Source organism: Aptenodytes patagonicus, chromosome W, assembly GCF_965638725.1.
Source record: "Aptenodytes patagonicus chromosome W, bAptPat1.pri.cur, whole genome shotgun sequence".
In the NCBI taxonomy this organism is placed as follows: domain Eukaryota; kingdom Metazoa; phylum Chordata; class Aves; order Sphenisciformes; family Spheniscidae; genus Aptenodytes; species Aptenodytes patagonicus.
Genome location: NC_134981.1, coordinates 48,110,227 through 48,127,550, shown reverse-complemented (window position 1 = coordinate 48,127,550; position 17,324 = coordinate 48,110,227). Strand labels below are relative to the sequence as shown.

The 17,324-nt window shown below is 42.4% G+C and overlaps 1 protein-coding gene across 1 annotated transcript in view; it reads left to right on the top strand.

The window, feature by feature from the left end:
* LOC143172029 (UV excision repair protein RAD23 homolog B-like) overlaps nt 1-17,324 on the top strand; it is a 105,208-nt gene that overhangs the window by 24,318 nt on the left and 63,566 nt on the right. The window contains exons 2-4 of the mRNA XM_076361249.1: nt 5,164-5,245; nt 6,863-6,942; nt 15,638-15,897. Of these exons, the coding sequence (XP_076217364.1) occupies nt 5,164-5,245; nt 6,863-6,942; nt 15,638-15,897 (422 nt within the window). The remainder of the gene's footprint in view (nt 1-5,163; nt 5,246-6,862; nt 6,943-15,637; nt 15,898-17,324) is intronic.

Sequence of the window (17,324 nt, the reverse complement as noted above, 5' to 3'; positions counted from 1 at the left end):
GTGTCGTGGTGTGGTGCCTCCCCCCCCTCAACTTCTGCTAGTGGGCATCTAAAGTATCTTTGGTTTACCCCTCAAACTTCTATGCTGATGCTCAGTATTAGAACTATTTAGAAAAAGTATCTTGATTCTGTTCATATTTTAAACTACAATATTGCTTTTACTCTGTCTTTGAAGCAGTTCTCCTTTGGGGAGTATCCTTGAAGTGAAAAGTCTCCTTAACAATATTGAAAGATTTTAGCTAGGCTAGTAAAATTTATTGTACAAGAGTCATTGCTTACAGAATGCAAGCTTTCTCCTTTAATGCTCCATTAGAAACTAAAAGGGCTCATCTTAAGAACAATCCAAAGCCAATCTATCTGTCTGCTGTTCTTGAAATATGCAAGTGGTTTAGTGTTTTCTACTGCTCAGAGCTCTACTTTCGTTATAGAAATCTATTTATCCGTTCAGGTTACTACAGAACTTCATACGTACAGCCCATTCAGACACCATTTAGTTTCAGAAAGCTACCCCTAATGTCTTCATGTTTGTTTAAGCAAACAACGTTGAGATAAATTTCTGAAGCGTGGGATAGAACTGACCATCTTTGAGGTCAAAAACCTGTTGTCTTGGTCTCTGGCCAATGCATAACGATAATTATTGCATTGATAAACTTAGCCTAAATAGGTGAACCCAATTTTGGAGAGGAAACTAGAAAGGTCAGGTCGATTGCTTAGGAAGTAAATATAAGAGGCAAATTTAGGCTTATACCTCATAAATTCTATAGTTATCTACTAGGTTGTGCTACCTCCATCTTTGTATATAGACTTAGCTAGAACCAAATGTGTTTCCTTAGCAATGAAGATACTATAAAGCACTTATATGAAATAAAGTGTGTGTTATTGTACTGGGTCTGGTTGGGATGGAGTTAACTTCCTTCATAGCAGCCCATATAGTGCTGTGTTTTAGATTTGTCAACAGTGTTGATAACACACTAATGTTTTAGCTATTGCTTAACAGTGCTTGCACAGCGTCAAAGCCACCTTTGTTTCTCATTCTGCCACCCCCCCCCAGCAAGTAGGCTGGGGGTGGGCAAGAGGCTGGGAGGGGACACAGCTGGGACAGCTGATCCAAATTGACTAAAGAGATATTCCATACAATATAATGTCATGCTCAGCAATAAAACTGGGGTGTGGGGAGAGTTTTTCCAAGGTAGCCGTTGCTCAGAGACTTGGCTGGGCATGGGTCTGCTGGTGGGAGGTGGTAAGTGATTGCCTTTGCATCACTTGTTTTTTTTTCCCCCCTTATTAAACTTACTAAACTACCTTTATCTTGACCCATGAGTTTTTCTTGCTTTTGCCCTTCCAGTTCTCTTCCCCCATCCTGCTGCAGGGGAGCGAGCGAGCAGCTGGATAGGGACTTAGCTGCCAGCCGGGGTCAACCCACCACAGCTATACTCTGGACACTTCAGTACTTTGCAAAATATACATCGTTGGAATATTACTAAACATGGAGGTTGATTAAGGATAGTAAAATCTGTTGTACTGGTCAGTTTGTTACTTCTGGCTGGTTTATTGCCAGCTAACTGCACTGTCCTGGGCTAATTTTGAACACTATCTGTATGGCAATAAATACCATGTAAATGTTTCCCAACTTTGTGTCAATGTTAATATGGAGCTTTGGAATATCTTACAGCAAGAACTTGATTTTGAGTACTAAAGCAATAGATATGTGATGAAATAAAACAATAAAAAAATGTATAGTTTTGCACCTGCATGTCTAATTGTGAGGCCATCTGTTGAAACTAGTGTCAAGTGAAAAACATAGATGCACTAGTTAATTGCATTCACCAAAATGTGAAGCTGTGCAGTAGCTGGCCAATTTTGGGATGTACTAGAGCAGGGATTTCCAGTGGGGCAAAAGAATAGTGATGCTACTGTCCTGCATGCATGCTAACTATCCATCTTCAAGATGAATGATTCTCCACTGGAACAGGTACAGAGAGGACCATTAAGATACAGAGGCTGAAAAGTGAAGTAAAGGGGTCTGGCTAGCTTAGCCTAGCAAAACAGGCTGAGAGAGGGATATGATGGTGCTAACATAGCCAGTTAACAAGTTACTATAAATTAGCTGAGCCATTTTAAGCTTGATGACTCAGTCTCGTGCCAGAGCCTTAAGTTTGATTTAGAAATATGTAACTCCATTGCCAGTTGTGCAAATTTGAGGACTGAATTTGTTTAAATGTAGTGTATAGTCTGTTCTTAAACTGGTTGACGTGTATTGTAATTTCTGAAAATGCAGAAGACCAGTATCAGAAACTATACTGTTCTTGTCTCTAAAAATATAAGTAGGAAATTTTCAGGGTCTGCCTCATGTATCTAATCCTTTAGATGGGGGAAAGGGATACCAACAGGATTGCAGTAGGTAAGCCAAGGGTTGGTGTCCTGGTTTCGGCAGGGATAGAGTTAATTTCCTTCCTAGTAGCTGGTACAGTGCTGTGTTTTGGATTTAGGATGAGAACAATGTTGATAACACACCCATGTTTTAGTTGTTGCTAGGTAGTGCTTACACTAGTCAAGGACTTTTCAGCTTCCCATGCTCTACCCACTGAGAAGGCTGGAGGTGCACAAGAAGCTGGGAGGGGGCACAGCTAGGACAGCTGACCCAAACTGGCCAAAGGGCTATTCCATACCATATGACATCATGCTCAGTATATAAACTGGGGGGAGTTGGCCGGGGGGTGGGGACCGCTGCTCGGGGACTGGCTGGGCATCGGTCGGCGGATGGTGAGCAATTGCATTGTGCATCACTTATTTTGTATATTCTTTTATTATTATTATTATTTTTATTTTCCCTTCCTTTTTTGTCCTATCAAACTGTCTTTATCTCAACCCACGAATTTCACTTTTTTTTTTTCCAATTCTCTCCCCCATCCCACTGGGGTGTGGGGGGAGTGAGCGAACAGCTGTGTGGTGTTTAGCTGCCTGCCGGGTTAAACCACAACACCCTGGTATCCAGTGATAGGACGTGTGGGAATGGTTCAAAGCTGCGCCAGGGGAGGTTTAGACTGGACATTGGGAAGCATTTCTTTACCAAGAGGGTGGTCAAACACTGGAACAGGCTTCCTTGAGAGGTGGTCGATGCCCCAAGCCTGTCAGTGTTTAAGAGGCATTTGGACAATGCCCTTAATAACATGCTTTAACTTTTGGTAAGCCCTGAAGTGGTCATGCAGTTGGACTAGATGACTGTTGTAGGTCCCTTCCAACTGAAAATATTCTCCTCTCCTCTCCTCTCCTCTCCTCTCCTCTTCTCTTTCTTTTTTTCTTTGTGGTGAGTTGACCTTGGCTGGCCGCCAGGTGCCCACCCAGCTGCTCTCTCACTGTCCCTTTCTCCAGCTTCTAAGAAAGGATTGGCTCCTGATTTGAATGTTTTATCATAGGCACTAAAGCTCAGTATTCTGTATCCATGTGTGGCTAGTAGTTTAATTACCTAAACCCAATGTAAGCTTACAGAGGAGGCTTGATTCTGTAGGCTTTCTTTTGCTAGGTAGTGGCAACCTGGTGCAACAAGCACTCCATTTCATGTCATTGTAGCAAAAACGGAACACTTTGCTGCTCTTTCATGAATGTCACAGATCTACTTTTCTTAAAATTTCGAAATTCTGTGCAAAGGGTTAGCCTGGGAGAGACTGATGAAGTAACTTAAAAGTATTTAATTTAAAACTTGAGAGGGACGGGGGAGGAAGACAGAGGGCAATAGACTAAATTGGAGAGAAAGAGCAAAGACACTGAAAACCAAGGTAAAAGAGGTCAGCTGAAGAATGAAGTGAAATCAGGAAACATGACTTATTTTGCAAATGGATGACAGCTTTTACTTGGGTTGAAATGCTGGACTTTATAGTATGCAGTGAACATTTACCATTTAGCATCTGGAAGTATTATTGCAGTACACTTACTATTTGAGCAGCCCTAATAGTGAGCTGCTGCTTTTAAAATTAACTAAAATGACATTACTATGGCTGCATGTGACATAAGTAGTTGTCAGTCCAATTAGGCTGTCAAGATAAAAATATTTTTATATGCTTAGCTGGTTTAATAGGTATGTGCTTTTCAAACAAAATAGGTAGGTTTCACAAAGTAAGCTCATGAATTTTCAAGCCTTGTCTGAAAAAAATCTCTAGACAATGGAGTTAGTTTGGATGCATGAGTGACTTCTGGGTTGGTTGCCTATTTTTGAAATATATTGGGAGTGTGTGAATTGTCAAGGAGTAAGAAGAATATATGTGAAATGTTTTGTCACGTTTTTTGTCACAGTTTTTCTTAAAATGTGATTTCAAATACATCAGTATAAAAACACTTATACAGTGATATCCTTTGTCTGCTCAGAATATTGTTATGCAGTGTTACTTGAGAATATAGATTCATGGCAACTAATACAGTGACATTTGAACTATTGTTGGCAGTCCTCTGGAAGCATGGGCTACTTCTAAATTGTGATAGGCAATTAAGTAAAGCAAAATGTTCCCATGTGTAGGTTTAAACTTCCTATGCAAGGCTCCACAAATTAGGGAGGAGGAAGAGTTGAAAACCACCAATCTAAAATGAACTGAATAATTTACCTTTTGTCAGCACATCAAGGCTTCTAGTGACTGCAGTGAGTGAAGTGAAATTTTAGTGGTGACCTTACAGAAAACACAGACATTCTATGGATAAGCACTGTGAAGAAGCAAGCTGTCAGCTATATATTGCATGTGTACCCTTTGTATTGTATTCAGAACAACATTAGGGAAATGGATCAGTAGGTAGAAGCATTTTTCTGCCTCTCTACTCACTGAATCATAAACCTGTACTTAATGTTTGTCATGGAGTAGTTGCAATGTGAAGTACTGTAGCAGTAATTTGATTAGGCAGAAGAGAAACAACTATTTGGGGAGAAAAAATACTGCTCTGGGAATAAGTTGGAAAGAACTTTGGCAATCTGGTTTACTTGATGTAATTCAGATGTGTGCCTGAAATACTGCTTATTCTTATAAGCAGTATTCTTAATTCTTTTATGTTCTTATATCTTATAAGTGACTACGATTTATAGTTGCTACTTAATTAAAACAAATGCTACTTAATTAAAACAAATCTTTGCTTAGGTTTGAATTGTGAAGCTATTTTTATTAAGACCACTTCTATGCTTTAGGTGAAGGCATTGAAAGAGAAGATTGAATCAGAAAAGGGGAGAGATGCTTTTCCAGTAGCTGGCCAAAAACTAATTTATGCAGGTAATGGATCATCTAAAGATACTGTAACTGAATCTACCATATATTTTTCTCTGTTTTCTTTCCCATTGACCTCAAGATCAGTATTACTCTGAGTTTTAAGTACTAAAATGCAAACAAACAAACAAAACTTCTTGACAAGGGACGCTCTAAATAGTGCATCAGACTTTTTTTCAAGCTCCAATGAGTGTGTTTTCTTTGTTATTTTTGATTTCTACATGACCTTTCATCAGCTCTTTCTGCACAGCATATGCTATGTGAAGTGGGAATAGCCATCATTACAGGAAGCTAAGTCTTAATCAGATCAAATTTCATGTTTTTGGTAAACTTTTATCTTTTGGACATATACAAGAGAAATCAAACAAAACTTCTACTTACCTCAGAATTAAAAATCAGCTGATTTCTTTTGGACTTGCTCTATTCAGTCAGCTGATGGGGGGAATGCTGCTAGACAGAAAGACTTGTAATATTTCTAAGCTGTCATTAACAATCTGCTAGAAACGTATCATGTACTAGTGAAATGCAGGCTATCTCAAACAAAACATAGACTTAACATTATTTTATTTGTGCTGAAGCACTTTGGTGAAATCTTAGAGAGTATTTATGATAATTTTCTATGTGATCAGTCCATTCCGGCATTAGCATACAGATACAGTTTTTTTTTCTTCTTGCTTAATTGCTGAACTCAGAAGACCAACAGTACCCCTATTGCTTTTTTTCTCTCAAGTCATACTTGAAAGAAGTTGTGATTCTCTCTTAGCTCCTCTGTAAACACTGTTCCTTTTCCAGTTTTCAGTAAGATAAAGAGACTTTATCATAACAAGTTGGAAGTCAGTCCTTTTTTTTTCATGGGTTCCTCAAAACTAGGATTCTTAATCATTTTTGTCTCCCTTATTTTGGAGTGAAGGGAACACACATCAAGAACAGGAATGTAAAAATCCCCTATATTGCTTCATCTCCTTGCAACCAGTAGGACAAAGATGTGTTCTACTAGTTATAGGTAAATGGCTTATTACACATTCAGCTAATGTTTTAGCCTTCTGTTAACTAAATTGACAAAACTGCAGAGTCACAAGCTTGTCTCAAGTAGTTGAATTCATGCTGATACAGGGAACTCTAGATCGTTTCCTGAATTTGAAAAGCTAACAGAAGAGAATAAGTCAGAAGAGATATGAAACAGGCAAGATACTGAGTTTTTTCCTCTCTGTCTTAAGTGTTTAAACGGACTTAAATTATTCGAGGTACCCTACTCTGTTCTGAATTTTTTTCCCCCTCTACATTACTTGAACCTCTATGTTAAAGGTCCAGCAAATCTTTTCCTTAGAATTGACAATTGTATTTTAAGTAATCTGAAGCCTATTTAATACTTGGCAAGGTGTCAAGTAATCTATTGAAATAAAGAGAGTTGGCTTCAAGTAATTAGTATCATGGAAAGTTACAGGAGGAAGGTTATTTGGAACTCTACTGCCGGAGCTCAATACCTAAAACTTTTTTCTTTAGTTAATGAATATTCATGCCTGCATAAATCCAGTTCTTAGCTATTTTGGAACTGTTTGCATGAATGAATTCCAGGATCATCTAATGATTTGACAAATGACTTGTATTTTTCTAATTTGCTAGGTAAAATTCTTAATGATGATACTCCTCTTAAAGAATATAAAATAGATGAGAAGAACTTTGTGGTGGTTATGGTAACAAAAGTGAGTAGTTCTTTTTTGAAAAGGAAATTGCATTCATTTCATATTTTTTTAATTGTGATGAATGGTTGTATATGAATATATACCCTTAAAACAAATGGAAATTGATTATCTGAAAGTTGTGGTTAACGATATGCATGTGGAAATTGATTTGAAATATTGCATAGCCATCCTGTTCTCCTTAAGTAGATCACTGCTGTTCTGCACTGGATGTTAGCAGAGAAAATATCCACATCAGTTTTTGTTGGGCAGTAGATGACTTGGATTTTGTTGTCTTTCCTTCCTTTGACTTACAGTCCTTCTGTATTATGTTCTTTCTGTGATTTTTCTTAAAAGGAAGAAGAGAACGTAGATAGTTTGTTACTAAATTGTCTTCTACAGAACTTCCCATAGTCTCCCACTTATGCTTTTCAAAACTCATGGCTCTGTTTCTTGTGCTAACCTCAACAGCCTAAACCAAAAGAGGAAAGAAATGTGTGCTAAGCAACAGACCTATGAGTTTTGAATGACAGCTTTGGCAAATTACAAAGTGACTGTGACACTGCCAGAGGGGACATGCTGCCAATAATCTGGTGACTGACCATGGGATCTGAATAAAATTCTGGCTCTGTCTTCATCTTGAGGCCATGGGACCATAGATTTACAAGCTCTGTAACTGTCAAATTTCTTAATGAAGGGAACCTGTAGTTCAACTGCCCCTCAGTTCAGTTCAATATTGGCTGATTAGATTCTCCACACTCATTTTACGTACACCCATTATCAAACTCTTACTGAAGAAATTGGTGTTCTGGTCTATGGTTTGCCCCCCAGTGGAAGCAAACATATAGACTGGACTTCAGAGCACTTTTTTTTTTCTTATAGCATAAGAAATACGGACTGCTTGGAAACTTGCTAAACACACTACCTTCTTATCTTATAGAAGACCTGTGTTTAGGAGGCAGTTTTTCTGTGTCATGGTCCTGTGTGTGAAATGGAGAAACTGGGGTACTCCTTGTGTTAAGGTCAGGCCCTCTACAGAACACATCTTGTGCAAGTTAGAATCATAGAATCATAGAATGTTTTGGGTTGGAAGGGACCTTTGAAGATCATCTAGTCTGACCCCCCGCCATGGGCAGGGACATCTTTCACTAGATTAGGTTGCTCAAAGCCCCCTCCAACCTGACCTTGAACACTTCCAATGATGGGGCATCCAAAACTTCTCTGGGCAACCTGTTCCAGTATCTCACCACCCTCATCATAAAAAATCTCTTCCTTATGTCCAATATAAATCTACCCTCTTTCAGTTTAAAACCTTTGCCCCTTGTCCTGTTGCTACAGGCCTTGGTAAAAAGTCTGTCCCCATCTTTCTTATAAGCCCCCTTTAAGTACTGATAGGCTGCAATAAGGTCTCCCCAGAGCCTTCTCTTCTCCAGGCTGAACAACCCCAACTCTCTCAGCCTTTCTTCATAGGAGAGGTGTTCCATCCCCCTGATCATTTTTGTGGCCCTCCTCTGGACCCGCTCCAACAGGTCCGTGTCTTTCTTATGCTGAGGACCCCAGAGCTGGACGCAGTACTCCAGGTGGGGTCTCACCAGAGCAGAGTAGAGGGGCAGAATCACCTCCCTCGACCTGCTGGCCACGCTTCTTTTGATGCAGCCCAGGATACGATTGGCCTTCTGGGCTGCGAGCGCACATTGCTGGCTCGTGTCCAGTTTTTCATCCACCTGTACCCCTAAGCCCTTCTCTGCAGGGTTGCTCTCAAAATCCATTCATCCCCCATTCTGTACTGGAGTTGGAAGCCATTGTGCAGTGGGAAAACTATGAAACATGGTGGGATGACTCGCAGAGCTGGAGTGCTGCAATGGATGGCTATAAAGCCTTCAGAAGGGATAGGCAAGGAAGGGGAGGCGGTGGGGTAGCCCTGTATGTTAGGGAGTGTTTGTACTGTCTAGAGCTTGACGATGGTGATGAAAGGGCCGAGTGTTTATGGGTAAGAATCAGGGGGAAGGCCAACAAGGAGAACAAGTCTTATGAGGAGCGGCTGAGGGAACTGGGGTTGTTTAGCCTGGAGAAAAGGAGGCTCAGGGGAGACCTCATCGCTCTCTACAACTACCTGAAAGGAGGCTGTAGCGAGGTGGGTGTTGGTCTCTAATCCCATGTAACTAGTGATAGGACGAGAGGAAATGGCCTCAAGTTGCGCCAGGGGAGGTTTAGATTGGACATGAGGAAAAATTTCTTTACTGAAAGAGTGGTGAAACATTGGAACAGGCTGCCCAGGGAAGTGGTTGAGTCCCCATCCCTGGAGGTATTTAAAAGACGTGTAGATGAGGCGCTTAGCGACATGGTTTAGTGGGCATGGTGGTGTTGGGTTGATGGTTGGACTCGATGATCTTAGAGGTCTTTTCCAACCTTAATGATTCTATGATTCTATGATTCTAAGGCAGATATCATGGTGGGAGTCTATTATAGACCACCCAACCAGGATGAAGAGGCAGACGAAATATTGTATAAGCAGCTGGGAGAAGTCTCACGATCGCTAGCCCTTGTTTTCGTGGGGGACTTCGACTTCCCAGATGTCTGCTGGAAATACAATACAGCAGAGAGGAAACAGTCTAGGAGGTTCCTGGAGTGTGTGGAAGACAACTTCCTGACACAGCTGGTGAGGGAGCCAACTAGGGAAGGCGCCCCGCTGGACCTGTTGTTTGCGAACAGAGAAGGACTTGTGGGTGATGTGGTGGTTGGAGGCCGTCTTGGGCACAGCGATCATGAAATGATAGAGTTTTCAATTCTCAGAGAAGTAAGGAGGGGGGTCAGCAGAACTGCTACCTTGGACTTCCGGAGGGCAGACTTTGGCCTGTTTAGGAGCCTGGTTGACAGAGTCCCTTGGGAGGCAGTCCTGAAGGGCAAAGGAGTCCAGGAAGGCTGGACATTCTTCAAGAAGGAAATCTTAAAGGCGCAGGAGCAGGCTGTCCCCATGTGCTGAAAGACGAGCCGGCGGGGAAGAATACCAGCCTGGCTGAACAGAGAGCTTTGGCTGGAACTCAGGAAAAAAAAGGGAGTTTGTGACCTTTGGAAGAAGGGGCAGGCAACTCAGGAGGACTACAAGGATGTCGTGGGGTTATGCAGGGAGAAAATTAGAAGGGCCAAAGCCCAACTAGAACTTAATCTGGCTAGTGCAGTAAAAGACAATAAAAAATGTTTCTCTAAATCCATTAGCAACAAAAGGAGGGCTAAGGAGAATCTCCATCCTTTACTGGATGCGGGGGGAAAACACAGTGACAAAGGATGAGGAAAAGGCTGAGGTACTTAATGCCTTCTTTGCCTCAGTCTTTAATAGTAAGACCAGTGGTTCTCGGGGTACCCAGCCCCTTAGGCTTGAAGATAGGGACAAGGAGCAGAATGAAGCCCCCATAATCCAAGAGGAAGCAGTTAACGACCTGCTACGCCACTTAGACACACACACAAGTCTATGGGGCCGGATGGGATCCACCCAAGGGTGCTGAGGGAGCTGGCGGAAGCGCTCACCAAGCCACTTTCAATCCTTTATCAGCAGTCCTGGCTAACCGGGGAGGTCCCAGTTGACTGGAGGTTAGCAAATGTGACGCCCATCTACAAGAAGGGCTGGAAGGAGGATCCGGGGAACTGCAGGCCTGTCAGTCTGACCTCGGTGCCGGGGAAGGTTATGGAGCAGATCATCTTGAGTGCCATCACACGGCACGTACAGGACACCCAGGTGATCGGGCCCAGTCAGCATGGGTTTATGAAAGGCAGGTCCTGCTTGACTAACCTGATCTCCTTCTATGACAAGGTGACCCACTTAGTGGACAAGGGAAAGGCTGTGGATGTTGTTTACCTGGACTTTAGTAAAGCCTTTGACACCGTTTCCCACAGCATTCTCCTGGAGAAACTGGCTGCTCATGGCTTGGATGGGTGTATTCTTTGCTGGGTAAAAAACTGGTTGGATGGCTGGGCCCAAAGAGTTGTGGTGAATGGAGTTCAATCCAGTTGGCGGCTGGTCACAAGTGGTGTTCCCCAGGGCTCAGTATTGAGGCCAGTTCTGTTTAATATCTTTATCGATGATCTGGACGAGGGGATCGAGTGCACCCTCAGTAAGTTTGCAGACGACACCAAGTTGGGCGGGAGCGTTGACGTGCTTGAGGGTAGGAAGGCTTTACAGAGGGATCTGGACAGGCTGGATCGATGGGCCGAGGGCAATTGAGATTCAACAAGGCCAAGTGCCAGGTCCTGCACTTGGGTCACAACAACCCCATGCAGCGCTACAGGCTTGGGGAAGAGTGGCTGGAAAGCTGCCCAGCGGAAAAGGACCTGGGGGTGTTGGTCGACAGCCGGCTGAATATGAGCCGGCAGTGTGCCCAGGTGGCCAAGAAGACCAATGACATCCTGGCCTGTATCAGAAATAGTGTGGCCAGCAGGAGTAGGGAAGTGATCGTGCCCCTGTACTCGGCCCTGGTGAGGCCCCACCTCGAATACTGTGTTCAGTTTTGGGCCCCTCGCTACAAGAAAGACATTGAGGTGCTGGAGCGCGTCCAAAGAAGAGCAACGAAGCTGGTGGAGGGTCTGGAGAACAAGTCTTATGAGGAGCGGCTGAGGGAACTGGGGTTGTTTAGCCCGGAAAAAAGGAGGCTGAGGGGAGACCTCATCGCTCTCTACAACTACCTGAAAGGAGGTTGTAGTGAGGTGGGTGTCGGTCTCTTCTCCCAAGTAGCAAGTGATAGGACAAGAGGAAACGGCCTCAAGTTGCGCCAGGGGAGGTTTAGATTGGATATTAGGAAAAATTTCTTCGCCAAAAGGGTTGTCAAGCATTGGAACAGGCTGCCCAGGGAAGTGGTTGAGTCACCATCCCTGGAGGTATTTAAAAGACGTGTAGATGTGGCGCTTAGGGACATGGTTTAGTGGTGGACTTGGCAGTGTAAGGTTTGTGGTTGGACTCGATGATCTTAAAGGTCTTTTCCAACCTTAATGATTCTATGATTCTATGATTCTATATTGGGGACTGCGCCCACCCAGCTGTAGGATCTTACACTTGGCCTTGTGGAACTTCGTGAGGTTCACATGGGCCCACTCCTCAAGCCTGTCAAGGTCTGCCTGGATGGCATCCCTTCCCTCATGCGTGTCAACTGTACCACTCAGCTTGGTGTCATCTGAAAACTTGCTGAGGGTGCATTCAATCCCAATGTCTATGTCATTGATGAAGATGTTAAATAATACTGGTCCCAGTACAGACCCTTGAGGGACACCACTTGTTACTGGTGTCCATTTGGACATTGAGCCGTTGACTGTAAGTGTTTGGACGCAGCCATCCAGCCAATTCCTTATCCATTTAACAGTCCATCCATGAAACCCATATCTCTGCAATTTAGTGGCAAGGATGTTGTGGGGGAACCTTATCAAAGGCCTTACAGAACTCAAGGTAAATGACATCCGTAGCTCTTTCTTTGTCCACTGATGCATTCACACCATTGTAGAAGGCTACCAGATTAGTCAGGCACAATTTGCCCTTGGTGAAGCCATGCTGGCTGTCTCTAATCACCTCCCAGTCTTCCATATGCCTTGACATGTCAGGAGGATCTGTTCCATGATCTCACGAGGCACGGAGATGAGGCTGACTGGTCAGTAGTTCCCAGGGTCCTCCTTTTTACCCTTTCTACAAATGGGCGTGTTGTTTCCCTTTTTCTAGTCACTGGGGACTTCACCTGACTGCCATGACTTTTCAAATATCATGGAGAGTGGTTTGGCAACTACCTCAGCCAATTCCCTCAGGACCCTGGGATGCATCTCATCGGGCACCGTGGGCTTGTGTATGTCCAGGTTCCTCAGGTGGTCTTGAACCTGATCTTCTCCTACGATGGGAGGGACTTCATTCCCTTAGTCCCTGCCTTAAGGTTCAGGAACTTGAAAGATGTGAAGGGAAGAGTGATTGCCAGTGAAAACTGACGCAAAAAAGTTGTTGAGTACCCCAGCCTTCTCCATGTCAGTTGTCACCAGATCCCCTGTCTCATTTATTGGGGGGTGGGGTACATTTTCTTTAATCTTCCTTTTCTGGCCAACGTACATGTAGAAGCCCTTCTTATTATTTTTTGCATCCCTTGCAAAATTCAGCTCCAGCTGTGCCTTAGCTTTCCTGATCCCATCTCTATGCATCTGGGCAGCGTCCCTATATTCTTCCCAGAATAAATGTCTCTGGTTCAGTATACTGCCTGTGCATTTCCTTCTTGCACTTTAGTTTGACCTGGAGGTCCTTACTGAGCCGTGCTGGTCTCCTGCCTTCCTTGCCTGATTTCTTGCACATGGGAATCAAGAGTTCTTGTGCTCTAAGAAAAATGTCCTTAAAGAGCTGCCAGCTCTCTTCTGCTCCTTTATCCTTGAGGGCAGTTTTCCATCCACTAATTCCTTAAACAACTGAATGTTTGCTAAGTTTTTAAGCTCGGTTTCCCTTTTCTTGAGTCATCCCCTGCCACAATATATACTCACCAAGTCTTTCCTGTGCTCAGAACTACTTATGTGTCTGAAGCTTTTTTGTGAATGCTTCTTAAAATCATCTTTGTTACATCTGTCTCATTGTTGGAAATTTGCTATTCTCAGCCACTTTGTCTTCCTTTTAGACAAAAAGGAGGAAATACTCTTTTTCTAATTCAAGCAAATGCATTGTACCAAAATGATTCACCTAAAATAATCAGTTGTGTGTAGCTAAAAGTCAACTATTAGAATAGAATAGAATAGACTATTTCAGTTAGAAGGGACCTACAACGATCATCTAGTCCAACTGCCTGACCACTTCAGGGCTTACCAAAAGTTAAAGCATGTTATTAAGGGCATTGTCCAAATGCCTCTTAAACACTGACAGGCTTGGGGCATCGACCACCTCTCAAGGAAGCCTGTTCCAGTGTTTGACCACCCTCTTGGTAAAGAAATGCTTCCCAATGTCCAGTCTAAACCTCCCCTGGCGCAGCTTTGAACCATTCCCACGTGTTGTGTCCCTGGATCCCAGGGAGAAGAGCTCAGCACCTCCCTCTCCACTTCCCCTCCTCAGGAAGCTGTAGAGAGCAATGAGGTCGCCTCAGCCTCCTTCTCTCCAAACTAGACAAACCCAGAGTCCTCAGCCGCTCCTCAGAGGACATGCCTTCCAGCCCTGTCACCAGCTTTGTTGCCCTTCTCTGGATGCATTCAAGGACCTTCACATCCTTCTTAAATTGTGGGGCCCAGAACTGCACACAGTACTCAAGGTGAGGCCGCACCAACGCTGTATACAGCAGGATAATAATCTCTTTTGACCGGCTGGTTATACTGTGTTTGATGCCCCCCAGGATGCAGTTTGCCCTCTTGGCTGCCAGGGCACACTGCTGACTCCTATTGAGCCTGCTGTCGACCAGCACCCCCAGATCCCTTTCCAGCCACTCCTCTCCCAGTCTGTACTTGTGCCCGTCATTACTCCGTCCCAGGTGCAGAATCCGGCATTTCGACTTGTTCAATTTCATCCCATTAATCTTTGCCCAATGCTCCAATCTATCTAGATCCCTCTGCAAGGCCTCCTGTCCCTCGAGACAGTCAACAGCACCTCCCAGTTTGGTATCGTCAGCAAACTTGCTAATGGTGCACTCAGCTGCTGCATCCAGATCATTGATAAAAATATTGAACAGAACTGGCCCTAGGATTGAGCCCTGAGGAACACCGCTGGTGACCGGTTGCCAGCCAGATGTAGCCCCTTTCACTACAACCCTTTGAGCCCTGCCCTTCAGCCAGTTCTTCACCCAGCTCACCATGTAACTGCTCATCTCACAGTTGGACAATTTGTCCAGAAGGATGCTGTGAGGGACAGTATCAAATTTTATCAAAACAAGCACAAATACTGTGCTTGTTCAGGCAGAGATGTGACAGCCTTGTCAGCCCCTAGTGCATGTAGTAGAGGCCCACAACTACAACTTTCAAATAGTCAATTCTATACCCTGAATCAGAAGTTATATGCATTCTGAAAAGCATAGTTTCTGTGTAATAGGTTTAATATTGTATTCAAGCAGATTTCATGTTTCTAATATATGTGAAGATGAAATTAAAATTATATGCTTATATTAGTAACTCTAGACTTGTTACTGTCAACTTGATATTTAATCCCTGATTCTGCTGGATTTTGATGATCGCTACATAATTCAAGTATGTTTGACACTACTTACAAAATAATTTAAAGAGTACATGAGTAACCTGTGGGTTAAGGTGTTTTGGTTTTTTTTCCCCTTAAATTCTTAGTATCTCGTCTTCCAGAAAATAGCATTCAGAATGAAATGGGACTTCTCCCTTTTTTCAGGATTTTCAGGTTCAGGAAAAAACGTCCCATTTTTAAAAAAAATTATGCTTGTCAAATGTCTTTTTGACAACTATTTCAGGGTTTCCTCTGCTTTTATAAAACACAAGACGGTATTCGCATTTAGAGCATTATATTCTATAAATATTTAGACCTTTATGTTTTACTTCATATTTGAATAGTTCTGAATGCTCAGGTGTCTAAATATCTGAGTGGCAGTATAAAATGCCTATTGAAGAATAAGACATTGAAGATGTAGATTTTATGCCTTCATGATTTTTCTAGAATTTGCTAGATGTTGAGGTCACTGTTTTAAGCATATATGGTCTTTACAGTCAATGCATTGACTTTAAAGTATTGGTTTAGGAACTTTGTGCTCTGAATTGTCTTGTTCTCCTGCAGCTAAAACGAGCAGCTGCGCCAACACAATCGCTGACAACAACTGAGCAATCAAATGCTATCACCACTGTCAGCTCTACAAAGGCAGCTGCAGCTCCCACACCAGTCCTTTCTCCAATCCCTGCTGCTGCCCCTGTGCCAGCTCCTGTCTCTATCACTCCAACACCAGCTGCAGTTGCTTGTGCACCTGCACCTGTAAGTGTCCCTAAAGAAGAGAAACCACCTGAAACACCAACTGTTCTTAGTCCATCATCAACTGGCAGGTATGAATGAGCATCACAGAATGGTTTCTGTGTTTATTACCTCTTGTTTCTAGTCTTGGTTTTAAAATAAGCTTTCAATTGCAATATTAATCCAGTAATTTTTTTCCATTTTACCTTCCCCCCCCCCCCCCCATGTAATATAAGTTATTGCAGGTAATAAGCTCTTTCCCCCTGCCTTCCCCTGGGAACTGTGGTCTTGTGATTAAACTTATGGAGCTGGGAGTCAAGTGATACAGGATCTATTCTACTCTGGAGTTATTGTGACTCCCTGTTTTTCTTTTAAACTGAGGTTATTTTTCTATGTCTGCATGATAAACTGATGTTTATGAAGCCATTCAAGACTTTTTTTTTTTTTTTAAAAACTAATTCTGTTTTGAATCATGCCGGTCAGATTTGATACACATGACATAGTAAGCTCTTATTCCAGTAAGAATCCCTTAACTTCTGAAAAGAGAGAAAATTAAAGGATCTACAGTGTATACACTTTTTTGATGGAATTCTGACGAATCAACTTTGAACCAAAAGGTAGGATACAGTATTGCTTTTAATCATGTAGTTAGTATCTTAAAGCTATGAGATTATTCATCATAAACAATCTTTGGTCCTTCTGTAAGGAGTGCTGTTGGTTACGATGGCTTGTGATTTCAGCTCTCAGCATTCAAGAAAATCAAGTGCAAGTTTGCAGTCGCATCTCTGGTTAATACTCTGTTCATATAAAGTTGCTTACATATTGTATGGGATTAAAAATACAAAATAGATGGCTATAAATTCATGGCCCTTAGTATGCTCCATAACTTAAGTTCTTAATTCTTCAAATACAGGCTTATAATTATTTGTGTGCTATTTATGTGAATGCTGTTGCACAAGATTGATTTTTGAAGAGGTAGTATTTAAATATCATCCAATATTGATTTATTTTGGAATGAGGAAACAAAGCTTGGAACTGGCTAACTTGTTGAAAATGTTGGCACTAATTTCTTGCAATAAACACCCTTAATTATAGATGTAACCTTGCTTTTCTAGAAAATTAACATCTATTTCAAACTAGCAAAGTATAGAATACAAATAAAGCTTATCAACAAAATAATTTGCAGTGTTTTTAAACTTAGTATTTTGTGCTGCTCAGTTTGTTCAATAGGTTTAAAGAATAGATGAAATCTTAGATTTTTAAATAGTGTTTTCTGTTTCTTGTATGCATGGCTTGTGAAGTTGTAAACTTGCAGTAAAAGGAGTCTTGATGTAAATATTACTTCTAGTAGGAACCAAAGGAGTGAACTGAAAAATACCATTTGATACCTTCTTTGAGTGTAGCAGATGCTGTTTGTTTCCGATTTGCTTGATCAGTTAAATAACTACTGTTTGAAGACTGGATAGAGTTTTCTGGCCTTGACCGTGAAAGCTGATGTCTTATTCCTTCTTTTCAAGCC